The sequence below is a fragment of the Scyliorhinus canicula genome, chromosome 4 (assembly GCF_902713615.1).
Source record: "Scyliorhinus canicula chromosome 4, sScyCan1.1, whole genome shotgun sequence".
Classification (NCBI taxonomy): Eukaryota; Metazoa; Chordata; class Chondrichthyes; order Carcharhiniformes; family Scyliorhinidae; genus Scyliorhinus; species Scyliorhinus canicula.
Genome location: NC_052149.1, coordinates 138,377,741 through 138,390,811, shown reverse-complemented (window position 1 = coordinate 138,390,811; position 13,071 = coordinate 138,377,741). Strand labels below are relative to the sequence as shown.

The 13,071-nt window shown below is 50.9% G+C and overlaps 1 protein-coding gene across 1 annotated transcript in view; it reads right to left on the bottom strand.

The window, feature by feature from the left end:
• LOC119965036 (E3 ubiquitin/ISG15 ligase TRIM25-like) overlaps nucleotides 1–13,071 on the bottom strand; it is a 67,828-nt gene that overhangs the window by 36,818 nt on the left and 17,939 nt on the right. The window contains exon 5 of the mRNA XM_038795248.1: nucleotides 648–781. Within this exon, the coding sequence (XP_038651176.1) occupies nucleotides 648–781 (134 nt within the window). The remainder of the gene's footprint in view (nucleotides 1–647; nucleotides 782–13,071) is intronic.

Genomic DNA, 13,071 nt, shown 5'->3' with positions numbered 1-13,071 from the left:
TGCTGGCCGGTCTGGACGTTGTTGCCCATGGCGCTAACCACCTCTGCCACCTGTGTCCAGAATCAGCGAACGGTGGCGGCTGGCGGTTTCCTTCCCGCCCCGGGGTACAAGGTCGCCTTCCTTTCCTCCATGGCGTCCAGCAGGGTCTCAAGCTCGGCCTCTGTGAAATGGCGTGTCGATGACCTTGCTGCCATCTTGTTGGCTGGGATGGTGCGTGTGGGTGTGAAATGTGTATATGCGGCTGCAGCTTGTCAGCCTTCTGAGTGTCAATCGTGAACCGGCAAATCCGGCACCGTTCCACGTGGCACTGGTGCTAGCCCCTTCACTGTTGTTGAATTGGCCCAGGTGCGGCGCCAGTTTTGCTGTCATAAAAGTGCATGAATCCTGCCCCGACGTCAACACTTAGTCTCGGGAACGGAGAATTCTGCCGAGTGCGTCCCTACCTGACCCACGTTGGGTGAAGCTCTGGCCCATCACAGTGAGGAATATTTAAAGCCGGTGTCACTGGAAACTGAGGTTGAATCTCAGGCTCCTGATCTCCACACACAGGGAGATGAGATTAAAGTTCAGGAATATTCCCAGCTGTCTGAACACAACTAAACCAACTCTCTCAGCCCATAAATTGGAGAAAAGCTGTATGTTCTTACTGATGATTCTCAATATGTCGGAGTGAAACCTTTCCCATCCATTCAGCCTCTTCTGGATAAGTTGAGATATATTGGGCAGGTTCAGGGTGAGCGCTGGAACATCTGGATCTGTTCCTCTCTGAGTCTCAGTCACTCTGTAATGAAAGAGGAGAAAATGTTTTTAGCAGTCAGGACATTTCAGATCAGAAACCCAAAGGGGACTTAAGTGATCATTGTAACAACCTGCACCCTTTTCTAATGCTTGCACTGACACCCCACAGTAACCCATCCTGAAAAATCGCAGAAGCCCGGGATTTACAGTCTCCCTGTATTCACACTGATCTCCACACATGCAGTGGATCATCCAGCTTTCATTCCATCTTCCCCATTCCCAATGGAGTCTTGGAGTTTTCGCTTCATTTGAGTCCCCATCTGTATCCTCCTGCCATTTATTTTACTCGAGTTTGTCAACCAAGTCATTAATAATTAGCTGTTGGTTGGGAGTCTGAAGAAGATTATTTAAGTTAGGTTCTGTCATTAAGATCAACAGAGTGTCCGTATCCAGTCTTACTGGGATCTTCCCATGTTAACAACTTCCCCAGCCTTCCTGTTAATATTGGGGTCAATGTCCAGTGACCTGGATATTACTGGGAAAGTACAAAGTCATTTCTCTGACAATGGATTGCTGAGCCAATCAGAATGCTGACGCTGGAACTTGACCCTCTGCTCAGTTTTCCATGGGTGGATTGATGGAACAAACCAATCATACAACATTTACTGAGCCAATGGAATAAAGCTGTCACTAAGACACAGAGCATTCCGGAAGAATTGATTAGATACAGTTCATTGCAGCTTTCTCTCTCTCTCACTTTCATGTCCTGAAAGGTCTGAAATCAAAGGAATTTACAGCATGGACGGCCCATTGTGTCCCTGCTGTCGAACAGTAGCCATCCAGCCTAATCTAATTTCCAGCTCTTAGTCTCTAGCCCAGCTTGTAGAAGCCCAGCTTGTAGATTCTAGCATTCAAGAGCACACATAAGCCTTCTTGACCACAGTATCTACCTGTCCCAGCCACCTTCAGGAATCTGCAGATATTATCTCCAAGCTCTCCATTTTTGTTCATTTCTCAGATCTTTCCATTTGTTGTGTATACCCTTGCCTTATTAGCCTTCCCTGAATGTATCGCCTCATACTCTCTGGATTGAATTCCATTTACCACTGTTCTGCCCCCCCTGACTAGTCCATTGACATCTTCCTGCAGTCTACAGTTTTTTCCTTCATTATCAGCCACAAGGCCAGTTTCTGTAATGTCTGCAAACTTCTTACTCATACACCCTAAGTGAGAGTCCAAATCATTTATATATACTGTAAAAGGCAAGGAACCCAGTACTGAGCCCTGCAGAACATCATTGGAAACAGCTTTCCAGTCACAAAAATACTCATCGACCAAGATTGTTAGTGTAATGACCCTTACAAGGCCCCCGGGTATGATCTGATTGATCTCCCTGTGGAGCTCGTGGAATACGAGCTCCCCCGCTGATGGCAGATATCCATCACCTGGGGCTCATGGACTCAACCCTTAAAAGCCGGCCTGGATTGGGAGCGGCATAATCCGTAGTCCTGGCAGGGGCCTATGTGCTGCATGCCACGTTGCAGACTTTTCCTTTGGTTTTCAATAAAGCTCCATTTGAATCACCTTCTCGGATCTCCTGACCTTTAATACCGGCGACGGGAAAAATCTAAAGTTGCGATTTTGGATATCTGGACCTTACTTTAATTCCTGAGCACAAGAGCAACGTCGGAGAGAATTTGAAAAGCCGCTGTTTTGAAGGCTAGTGGCCTTATACGCAGGTGTGGAAGATTGGGCCAGTACAACAAACGGATGCGATATTTCACCCAGGTGAATAATAGCGTAGGAGAGGATCAGCAAAATGTAATACTCCTGGCTGCCTGAGGAGCCCTAATTTTCAATGTGATCAAAAGTCCAACAGATCCGGCAGCACCAGATTTGAAGACCTTTAATGAACTTGTAGAGCGTGTCGCACACCATTACAAACCTACACCACCATGATTATGCAGAGATACCGGTTCAACATGGCCGGGTAAACACCGGGGGAATCGGCTACAGAATCCCTGACGTGCCCTTGCAAGCTGGCTGAGCATCGTGACTACGGCCTATTCCTCCCAGAGATATTGTGAGAGCACCTATTGTATGGCATTAATAACATGGTGACCCAAAGGAAATTGTTGGCGGGATGGTCCTTGGGTTTAAAAAGAGCCATAGAATTATCCCTCTCTGGCGAAATCACAGAAAAGGGGGTCCATGAACCCCAGGGCTCCATGGACTTTGATGAACGTAGCATTGGCCACCGTATAGTGGTCAGATCCAGTGACCGAGAACCACTGCAGCCCAATGAGACATCTCCCTGAGGTCCAGGAAGAAGACTCACAACGGTCCTACATTTGTAGTTACAGGAACTGTGGCAGACGGGGCACCAGAATTGATGGCGAAAGCGTTGCCCTGATCGGGTGACACAACTACCCCGAGGCAGGACATTAAATATTGCCCAACCCAATGAGGATAATTGCATGCAACAAAATTGCATTATGGCACCAAAAGTAGCCCCAATTAAGATAACCCTCCAAGTGAATGGCCACCCCTTGGATATGGAAATAAATACAGTGGCTGCAGTCTTGGTCATTGAACAACAGACTTTGCAGAAAATTCATTTGGTGATCCAGTACCTGGACCTAAAGGGCACTAAGACATGGCTGACAACGTATTATGGGAAACTATTATCAAATATTGGGACAACGATGACCCCGTTAGCCATGGAAACAATCTGCTTGACTCCAACAGGTAGTGGTGCAGAGGCCCGGATCCAGTCTTCTGGGCCGTGACTGGTTTCAGAGATTCTGCTTAGATTGGCAACAGATCTTTAGAATGGGTACAGGCGGATTGTATGAGGTCCTGGGAAAGTACCTGGAAGTCCTCCAGGAAGGCCTAAGGAAGATAAAGGGGACTACGGCTAAAATTCACATTGACCCGGATGCCCAACCTAAGTATTTCAGGGCCCGTCTAGTCCCATATGCTCTGCTGTCAAAGGTGGATGATGAGCTGAGTCGGCTAGAGAACTTGGAGATTATTCGCCCAGCCCAATTTGCAGAATGGACGGCACCAGTGATCCCGGTACTAATGCCAGACAAGACCATCTGCTTGTGCGGCAACAATTGTAAGGGACCTTCGCTTTTATTCCCTTATTTCCCCGTTCTTTTATTTTGCTGTTGCATTTTCGATCTATGGTTGATTAATGGACATATATCTTAAAGTCAAGTGGCCTGTGCCTTTAATTCAAGTGGAGGATTTCAGCAGCAGGAGAGATCATTGTGCTACTGTGCCGATTCATACTAGAGTTGTGGACTAACCGGCACCAATGACAAACATTGGCTGGGACTCAGTTTGATTGATTTGGCAGGGGCCAATGAATTGGTCTGAAAGGCCTTGCCCGGTAACAGGTGGCGATTGGATCTGATCCCACTGGAATGTTTTTCAGAGCTCCGAACTGGAGTTTGGTTTCAGTTTTGATCTTGGCTGTCCCAGGGAAGGATCTGCTATCCTTTCCCCTCCAATTTTCTCCAGAAAGGCTACATTTCTGAACAGGCAGAAAGCCTGGATGAATCTGTTTACAGGAGAACCATTACAGTTTGTGCAGGCAAAGTTCAGATTTGCTAACTCTCCACAGAAAAGCTGCTTTGAATCGACTATCTTTCCCGAGAAGGCCTGCTGCCTGTGAGTGCTGCACATGATGAAACAGGGCCATGAACTGAAAGCAAAATGTGATGGAACAGGGACCCTTTATCCACACGCAGTCTTGTGCGTGGATAAACGGTGGGATATTTAAAGTGGGTCGTAGTTGAAGTTACTGCATATTTCATGATAGTCCTTGTTATAAATAAGCAGCTAATGTGTTTAAACTTGCAAACCTGACCTGATGACTATAGTTATTGGGCAGCCAAGGGCCAAAGACTTTGGTTTTTTTAATAAGAATTATTGGTTAATTCACTTGTGTTGTGACTCCGAGGCACGTGGGACTGGAATTTGACCAGCACTAGACCAGAGTGTCATAGCATTATAAAATAACAGTCAACAAGGCATCCCATTTAGACCAGTACCACATGCCACGCGTGGAAACCTTTACACAAAGTTGGCTGGGGCCATTCTTTCTCAAAGCTGTATATGAGCCATGTATATCTCCAGCTTGAGTTGGATAAGGCGTCCAGAAAATATGTAACCATTAATACCCACAGAGAATTGTTTGAGTATACAAGGCTCCCATTTGGAGTATCATCATGTGCCATTTTCCAGCAGGCTATGGAATGCATTCTCCAAGGGCTCCCTACCTGGATGACGCATTGATTTTTTTTTTTTATAAATTTAGATTACCCAATTATTTTTTCAAATTAAGGGGCAATTTAGCGTGGCCAATCCACCTACTCTGCACATTTTTGGGTTGTGGGGGTGAAACCCACGCAGACACGGGGAGAATGTGCAAACTCCACACAGACAGTGACCCAGAGCCGGGATCAAAACTGGGACCTCAGCGCCGTGAGGCGGTTGTGCTAACCACTAGGCCACCGTGCTGCCCTTGGATGACGCATTGATTACAGGAGCCTCTGAGAAGGAACACCTGGACAACCTAGAAGAAGTTTTCAGTCAATTCTTGGAAGTTGGTCTGTGTCTGGAAAGAGGCATGTGCGTCTTCCAGGCAAGGGAATCATCTATCTGAATACCACACTACAAAAAAAGTCAGATTTGCACCTTGTAGAAGAGAAAGCCCGAGCTGTGATGACTGGGAGATGTTAGGAAATTAGATCAAAGGTGCAGTGGGAAATTTAGGGTTCAACAATCTTGGAGTAAAACTGTTAGCACTGAATCAGAGATATATGTTGGTCTGAGTTACATTGTCCCATTCGGACTTAAACTCGTTAATGGGAATAAATACCCTGGTCATTCAGGGTGATTCACTCAAGATTCACTGTCCTTTGAAACATTCTTATCTGACCAGCCATTAGTCTATTAAGGAGTTTGATTGGCTCTTTTGTCCGTAATTGGAAGTTAGTTACATAGAGCATGGCCCTGTTATTTTGTGTAAATGGGAGTGGGTTAAAGTCCAGATAACTATCAGGAGTTCAAGTTTGGACACGCCTGGACAGAACCATTTTTGATGGGCTGGGCGGAGCTCAGAGTGATAAAGAATCCTGTTCGAACAGATGGGGCAGAAGGATTTGGAGAACGATCAAGGGAGGGTATGAAAAACTGCCACGGAGACAGATTTTTGGACAGGGTCCGAAGGAGCCTCACTACCATCAGGAATATGTCCTATAATGCAAGTATCATTTTTGCCTGCTTCTGCAAGAACATAAGAACTAGGAGCAGGAGTAGGCCATCTGGCCCTTCGAGCCTGCTACGCCATTCAATGAGACATGGCTGATCTTTTGTGGACTCAGCTCCATTTTATTCTTCAAAAAACTATCTATCTATATCTTGAAGTCGAGACCTGAATGTTCATTTTATGTGCTGTGTAATGGGAAATCATGTGTTAGGTTTAAGAGCTAAATGTAAGCTGTTCTTGTTAGGTTTGAAGTTTAAAAGTTTAAATATTGTTTTTCATTTGTTATAATAAAGTTTTGTTTGTAAAAATAACCAAGCCCAATTCCTCATGCAACCGGTCTTTCCGCACAGTTTCAAAAATAACAAAAACGTTGTGGTTCTCATCCAGTATCTTAGCCAATGTTAGAATATAGTCTGCCGTCCGTAACAGAGTCATCAAGCTGGCCTCAATGCCAGAGAATACGACAGAGCTAAGATCATTCCTAGGGCTTATTAACAATTTGGAAAATTTATTCTACATCTGACAACCATACTGGAGCCTCTACATAGGCTCTTGAAGAAGCAACAGAAATGGGCATGGTCAGCGCCACAAGCAGAGATATTTGACAAAATAAAGTGCCAGCTATTATCCTCCAGGCCGTGACACACCATGACCCGTCAAAACTGCTGATACTCATGTGCGACATCTCCCCATATGGCATTGGAGCAGTGTTGTCCCATTGGTGGGACAATGGGACAGAGTGACCGATAGCCTACACATCAAGAAACTGGGCTGATGGTTTCCGGTGGCGGCGATGCTTGAGTGAGCCACACATTCGGCGGGCTCTCACTCCGGCGGGGCTTGAGGGCTGATTCCCTGCGATAGCGGGACCAAGGAGCGGCAAAAAGGCGGCCGCGAAAAGGCTGGAGAGCGGGCTGCAATCAATGGAACCGTGGGAATCCAGGAAGTAGAGGAGGTGAGAGAGAAAGAGACAGAGTCAAGGAGCAGAGGAAACTGACCTGAAACTTAAGATGGTGGGCACACGGACCTTTCTTGCTCCAGGAGAAGAAAAACAGTTTTGGAGTCGCTGAAGCAGGACAACTTGGACCCACTTCAGATGCTCAAGAGGTAAAAGTTAAGGAGCTGGGAGAAGGAAGGCGGCAGCGAAAGTGCTGAGGAGCGGGCTGCGGCACATGGAACAGTGGGAGTCCAGAAGGCAGAAGAAAAAGGAACAGAGGCAAGGACCTGAAGAAAATTACCTGGGACCGAAGATGGCGGACACACGGACCCCGGACTCAGCAATCCAGCAGGCGCTGGATAACATGCTCCAGGTAATGAAATCCAGTTTTGAAGCGCTGAAGCGGGACAGCTTGGACCCAATCCAGAAAGCGGTGGATCAGCTGAACCAGAGGCTGGATGCGCAAGATGTTAAAGTTAAGGAGCTGGGAGAGGCGGTGGAGGAGCAGGCGGATGCACAGACGGCTGCGGCACTAGAAGTTGGCGGGCTGAAAGAACGGAGAGAAGACTGCTGGACAGAGTGGAGGAGCTGGAAAATAGAGTCCGCAGGAACAACCTGAGGATGGTCGGCCTCCCGGAGGGGGCTGAGGGAGCTGATGCCGCAGCGTTTGTAGCAGACCTGTTGAAGCAGCTGATGGGGGCCGAAGCCTTTTCGCGACCGCCGGAGCTGGAGGGAGCACACAGAGTGCAGGCGAGGCAGGGGCGGCCAGGCGCCCCCCCCCCCCCCCCCCCCCGCCCGATGGTGATTAGGTTCCACAGGTTCGTGGACAAGGAGCGGGTGCTGCGGTGGGCAAAGAGCGCCAGGAGCAGCACGTGGAACAACAGTGTTCTCCGCATTTACCAGGACCTAAGCCAGGAGGTGGCTCGGCGGCAAGCAGCCTTTAAGAATGTCAAGGAGGTGCAGTTCAAGAAGCACGTGAAGTTTGGTCTGCTGTTCCCGGCTCGCCTATGGGTCACGCACCAGGGTCAACACCACTACATCTCCGAGCCCGAAGAAGCAATGGATTTTGCGAGGGATCAGGGGCTGGTCCCGAAAAGAGGCCCCACGGACGCGAATTAGGGCCCAAGGATTACCGTGGGAAGGTACGCCGAATGGGCCTGGACTGCTGTTCAACGGTTTGCTGGGCCAAAGGTGCCAAGCGGAACATTTGGGACTCTTTCCTTTGTTCATGGACATTGGTTTGGGGGGGGTTTACTTTTTTTTTTCTCTTTTTTCTCATGGGGTTTTTTTTTTTGGTTTGTTTTTTCCTCTTTTTTCCTTTTTGGGCGGATTTGTACTTTTTGTGCAGCTCGCGGAGGACACTGGAGCCGGCTTGCTCCAGTGGGTTGGAGAGGGGGATAGGGCGCCGGGGAGTGGGGAGGAGGACGGGGAAACAATGGGAATGAGACAGGAAGGCGCCGGAGTGTTGAGTCACCGGGCTAGCAGATTGGCTAGTCAAGGGAGTCAGGGGGGGGGGGGGGGGGGGGGGGGAGATCACAGCCAGTGGATGGCAGGGGTGGGGGTTGTTCTGCTGACGTGGGAGGAACTTGAACTAGGCACTGGAAAGGAGGTCAAGGGTGGAGGCAGCCAAAGGGCGGGCCAGGAATGGCGCGACGCACGGGCCGGGGGCCGGCCCGAGAAAGGCTATGGCTGACCGGCGTTGTGGGGGGGGTGAGTTGTGCCCCCCGACCAGGCTGATCACCTGGAACGTCAAGGGACTGAATGGGCCGGTTAAGAGGGCGCGGGTGTTCGCGCACTTGCGGGCTCTGAGGGCGGATGTAATTATGTTGCAGGAGACACATCTGAAAGTGTCTGACCAGACCAGGCTAAGGAAGGGCTGGATTAGCCTAGGTCTTCCACTCGGACTTGGACTCGAACTCGAAGTCCAGGGGGGTGGCAATCATGATCAACAAGCGCGTGCAATTTGAGGCGGAGGGCATATCCGCAGACAGGGGGGGCAGATACCTGATGGTACGGGGCAGATTGGAGGGGAGAAGAGTGGTGCTGGTGAATATATATGCCCCGAACTGGGATGACGTGGACTTCATTAAAAGATGTGGAGATGCCGGCGTTGGACTGGGGTGAGCACAGTAAGAAGTCTTACAACACCAGGTTAAAGTCCAACAGGTTTGTTTCAAACACGAGCTTTCGGAGCACGGCTCCTTCTTCAGGTGAAGCTGAAGAAGGAGCCGTGCTCCGAAAGCTCGTGTTTGAAACAAACCTGTTGGACTTTAACCTGGTGTTGTAAGACTTCTTACTTCATTAAAAGAGTGCTGGGGAAGATCCCGGGCCTGGATTCTCGCAGGCTAATAATGGGGGGGGGGGGAGATTTTAACATGGTCCTTGACCCGGCTTTGGATCGGTCGTGTCCCAGAACGGGTAGACTCCCAGCAATGGCAAGGGAGCTGAAAGGGTTTATGGAGCAAATGGGGGCAGTGGACCCCTGGAGAGATAGACAGCCGACAGGAAGGGGCTACACGTTTTACTCGCACGTCCATAAAGTATATTCTAGGATAGATTTCTTCGTACTAAGCAGGGATTGTATAGGGGAGGTAAAGAAAACGGAATACTCGGCAATTACTATCTCAGACCATGCCCCGCATTGGGTAGACCTGCAGATCGGGGGAGCGAGCTACCAACGCCCGCAATGGAGGCTAGACGTGGGACTGCTGTCGGAGGAGGGGATCTGCGAGAGGCTTCGGAGGTGTATGCAAAATCACTTGCAGGTGAATGACACGGGGGAGGTCTCAGCGGCGACCCTGTGGGAGGCGCTAAAGGCAGTAGTGCGGGGGGAGCTGATTTCAATTGGGGCCCACAGAGCCAAGGCAGACAGGGCAGAGATGGATAGATTGGTCAGGGAAATGGGTCGGATAGATGAAGAGCACGTGGAGTCCCCGGGGGAGGTTTTACTCATGGAGAGGCAGAGACTCATGGAGAGGCAGAGACGCAGAGGCGGCACGGTAGCATAGTGGTTAGCATAAATGCTTCACAGCTCCAGGGTCCCAGGTTCGATTCCCGGCTGGGTCACTGTCTGTGCGGAGTCTGCACGTCCTCTCCGTGTGTGCGTGGGTTTCCTCCGGGTGCTCCGGTTTCCTCCCACAGTCCAAAGATGTGCAGGTTAGGTGGCTTGGCCATGCTAAATTGCCCGTAGTGTCCTAAAAAGTAAGGTTAAGGGGGGGGGGAGTTGTTGGGTTACGGGTATAGGGTGGATACGTGGGTTTGAGTAGGGTGATCATGGCTCGGCACAACATTGAGGGCCGAAGGGCCTGTTCTGTGCTGTACTGTTCTATGTTCTATGACTACAGGCGGAACTGGGGGCACTATCCACGAGTAGGGCCGTGGAACAGCTTAGGAAGGCGAGGGGAGTGGTGTACGAGCATGGGGAAAAGGCTAGCAGACTGATAGCGCAGCAACTCAGGAGGAGGGAGGCGGCCAGGGAAATAGGTAGAGTGAGGGATGGGGAGGGGCGCAAAGTGGAGGACCCGGCAGGATTGAATAAGGTATTCCGAGACTTCTATCGCAAGCTGTATACTTCGGAGCCGCCGGAAGAACCGGAGGAGATGAAAAGGTTTCTGGACGGGTTAACCTTCCCAATAGTAGGTGGGGGGCGGATGGATGAGCTGGGGGCCCCGATTAGAGTGGCGGAGGTATTGGGGGGCCTAAAGGCCATGCAGTCGGGGAAAGCCCCGGGGCCGGATGGATACCCGGTAGAGTTCTATAGGAAGTTTTCTGAGCTGGTGGGCCCGGTCTTGGTGAGGGTTTTTAATGAGGCAAGGGACAGAGGGACCCTGCCGCCGGCAATGTCGCAAGCCACTATATCACTGATATTGAAGCGGGGTAAAGACCCGGAGGCGTGCAGGCCAATCAGGCCAATCTCCCTGATTAATGTTGACGTCAAGCTCCTGGCAAAGGTACTGGCGGTTAGAATGGAGGACTGCGTACCGGAGGTGATTGGGGAGGACCAAACTGGGTTCGTGAAAGGTAGGGAGCTGGCGGCCAACCTGAGAAGATTACTTAATGTGATAATGATGCCCCCGGCGGGTAGGGAGGTGGATGTAGTGGTGGCAATGGACGCCGAGAAGGCCTTTGACCGGGTGGAATGGGACTATCTATGGGAGGTGCTCGGACGGTTTGGGTTCGGGGAGGGATTGGTGGATTGGATCAAATTATTATATCAGGCCCCGAGGGCCAGCGTCAGGACTAACAGAGAAGTGTCGGAGTACTTTAGGTTGTACCGAGGGACCAGACAGGGCTGCCCGCTCTCCCTGCTGCTGTATGCGCTGGCCATAGAGCCGCTGGCGATTGCGCTGAGAGCCGCAGAGGGATGGAAGGGGATGGTGAGGGGCGGGGTAGAACATAGGGTCTCTCTTTACGCAGACGACCTGCTCCTGTACGTATCGGACCGAGTGGCCGGGATGGGAAGTATACTGGGAATGCTGAGGAAGTTCGGCCAGTTCTCAGGATACAAATTAAATACGGCCAAGAGTGAAATGTTTGTGGTGCAGGCAAGGGGCCAGGAGAACAGATTGAGAGGGCTACCGTTTAGGCTGGTTGAGGAAAATTTCCGGTATTTGGGAATCCAGGTGGCACGAGACTGGGGCAGGCTGCACAAGTTAAATTTGGCCAGGGTGGTGGAGCAAATGACAGGAGAGTTTTGGAGATGGGATGCACTCCCGCTGTCGCTGGCAGGGAGGGTGCAGACTGTAAAGATGACAATCCTCCCTAGATTTCTGTTTATTTTTCAGTGCCTCCCGATCTTTATCCCACAGTCCTTCTTCAAAAGAGTTAACGGGCTGATCATGAGCTTTGTCTGGGCGGGAAAATCCCCGCGGGTGAAGAAGGCGATGTTGGAGAGGAACCGCAGCGAGGGAGGGCTGGCTTTGCCGAGTCTGATTAATTATTACTGGGCGGCCAACATCGCTATGATAAGGAAGTGGATGGTGGGTACAGGGTCTATTTGGGAGCGGGTGGAGGCGGCTTCGTGCAGGGGCTCCAGCTTGGCAGCCCTGGTCACGGCTCCTCTACCGTTGCCGCCGGCCAAGTACACCACCAGCCCGGTATTGGTGGCGTCCCTGCGGATATGGGGCCAGTGGAGGAGGCATGTAGGGGAGATGGGGGCGTCTGTCTGGGCGCCAATCTGCGACAACCATCGGTTTGCCCCCGGAAGTATGGATGGGGGGTTCCGAGTATGGCGGCGGGCGGGGGTGGGAAGGGTGGGTGATATGTTCCTGGAAGGGAGCTTTGCGAGTTTGAGGAGCTTGGAGGAGAAATTTGGGTTGGTAAGGGGAAATTATTTTAGGTACCTACAGTTGCGGGACTTTGTTCGTAGACAGGTCCCATCTTTCCCACGCCTCCCGCAAATGGGGATCCTGGACAGAATAGTCTCTAGGGGGGAAGAAGGGGAGGGTAGAGTCTCGGGTATTTATAAGGTGCTCATGAGGGAGGAAGGGTCCCAGACAGAGGAACTGAAACTTAAATGGGAGGAGGAGCTAGGCGGAGAAATGGAGGACGGGCTGTGGGCAGAGGCCCTGTGTAGGGTAAATTCGACCGCGACATGTGCTAGGCTCGGGCTGATTCAATTTAAGGTCGTTCACCGGGCCCATATGACGGTGGCTCGGATGAACAAATTCTTTGGGATAGAGGACAAATGCGCTAGGTGCGCGGGAGGACCAGCGAACCACGTTCACATGTTTTGGGCATGCCCTAAGCGGAGGGGGTACTGGGAGGGACTTGCGGGGATCATGTCCCGGGTGCTAAAAACAAGGGTGGTGATGAGTCCAGGGGTGGCAATTTTTGGGGTTTCGGAAGACCCGGGAGTCCAGGGGGAGAAAGAGGCCGATGTTTTGGCCTTTGCTTCCCTGATAGCCCGGCGACGAATACTATTGCCGTGGAGGGACTCAAAGCCCCCGAAGACTGAGTTGTGGCTTGCAGACATGTCGAGTTTCCTGGGTATGGAAAAAATTAAGTTCGCCTTGAGGGGATCTGTACAGGGGTTCGCCCGGAGGTGGAAACCATTTATTGACTTCTTTGCGGGAGAGTGAGCGTCAGCAGGGGGTGGGGGGTAGAGTAGAGTAGG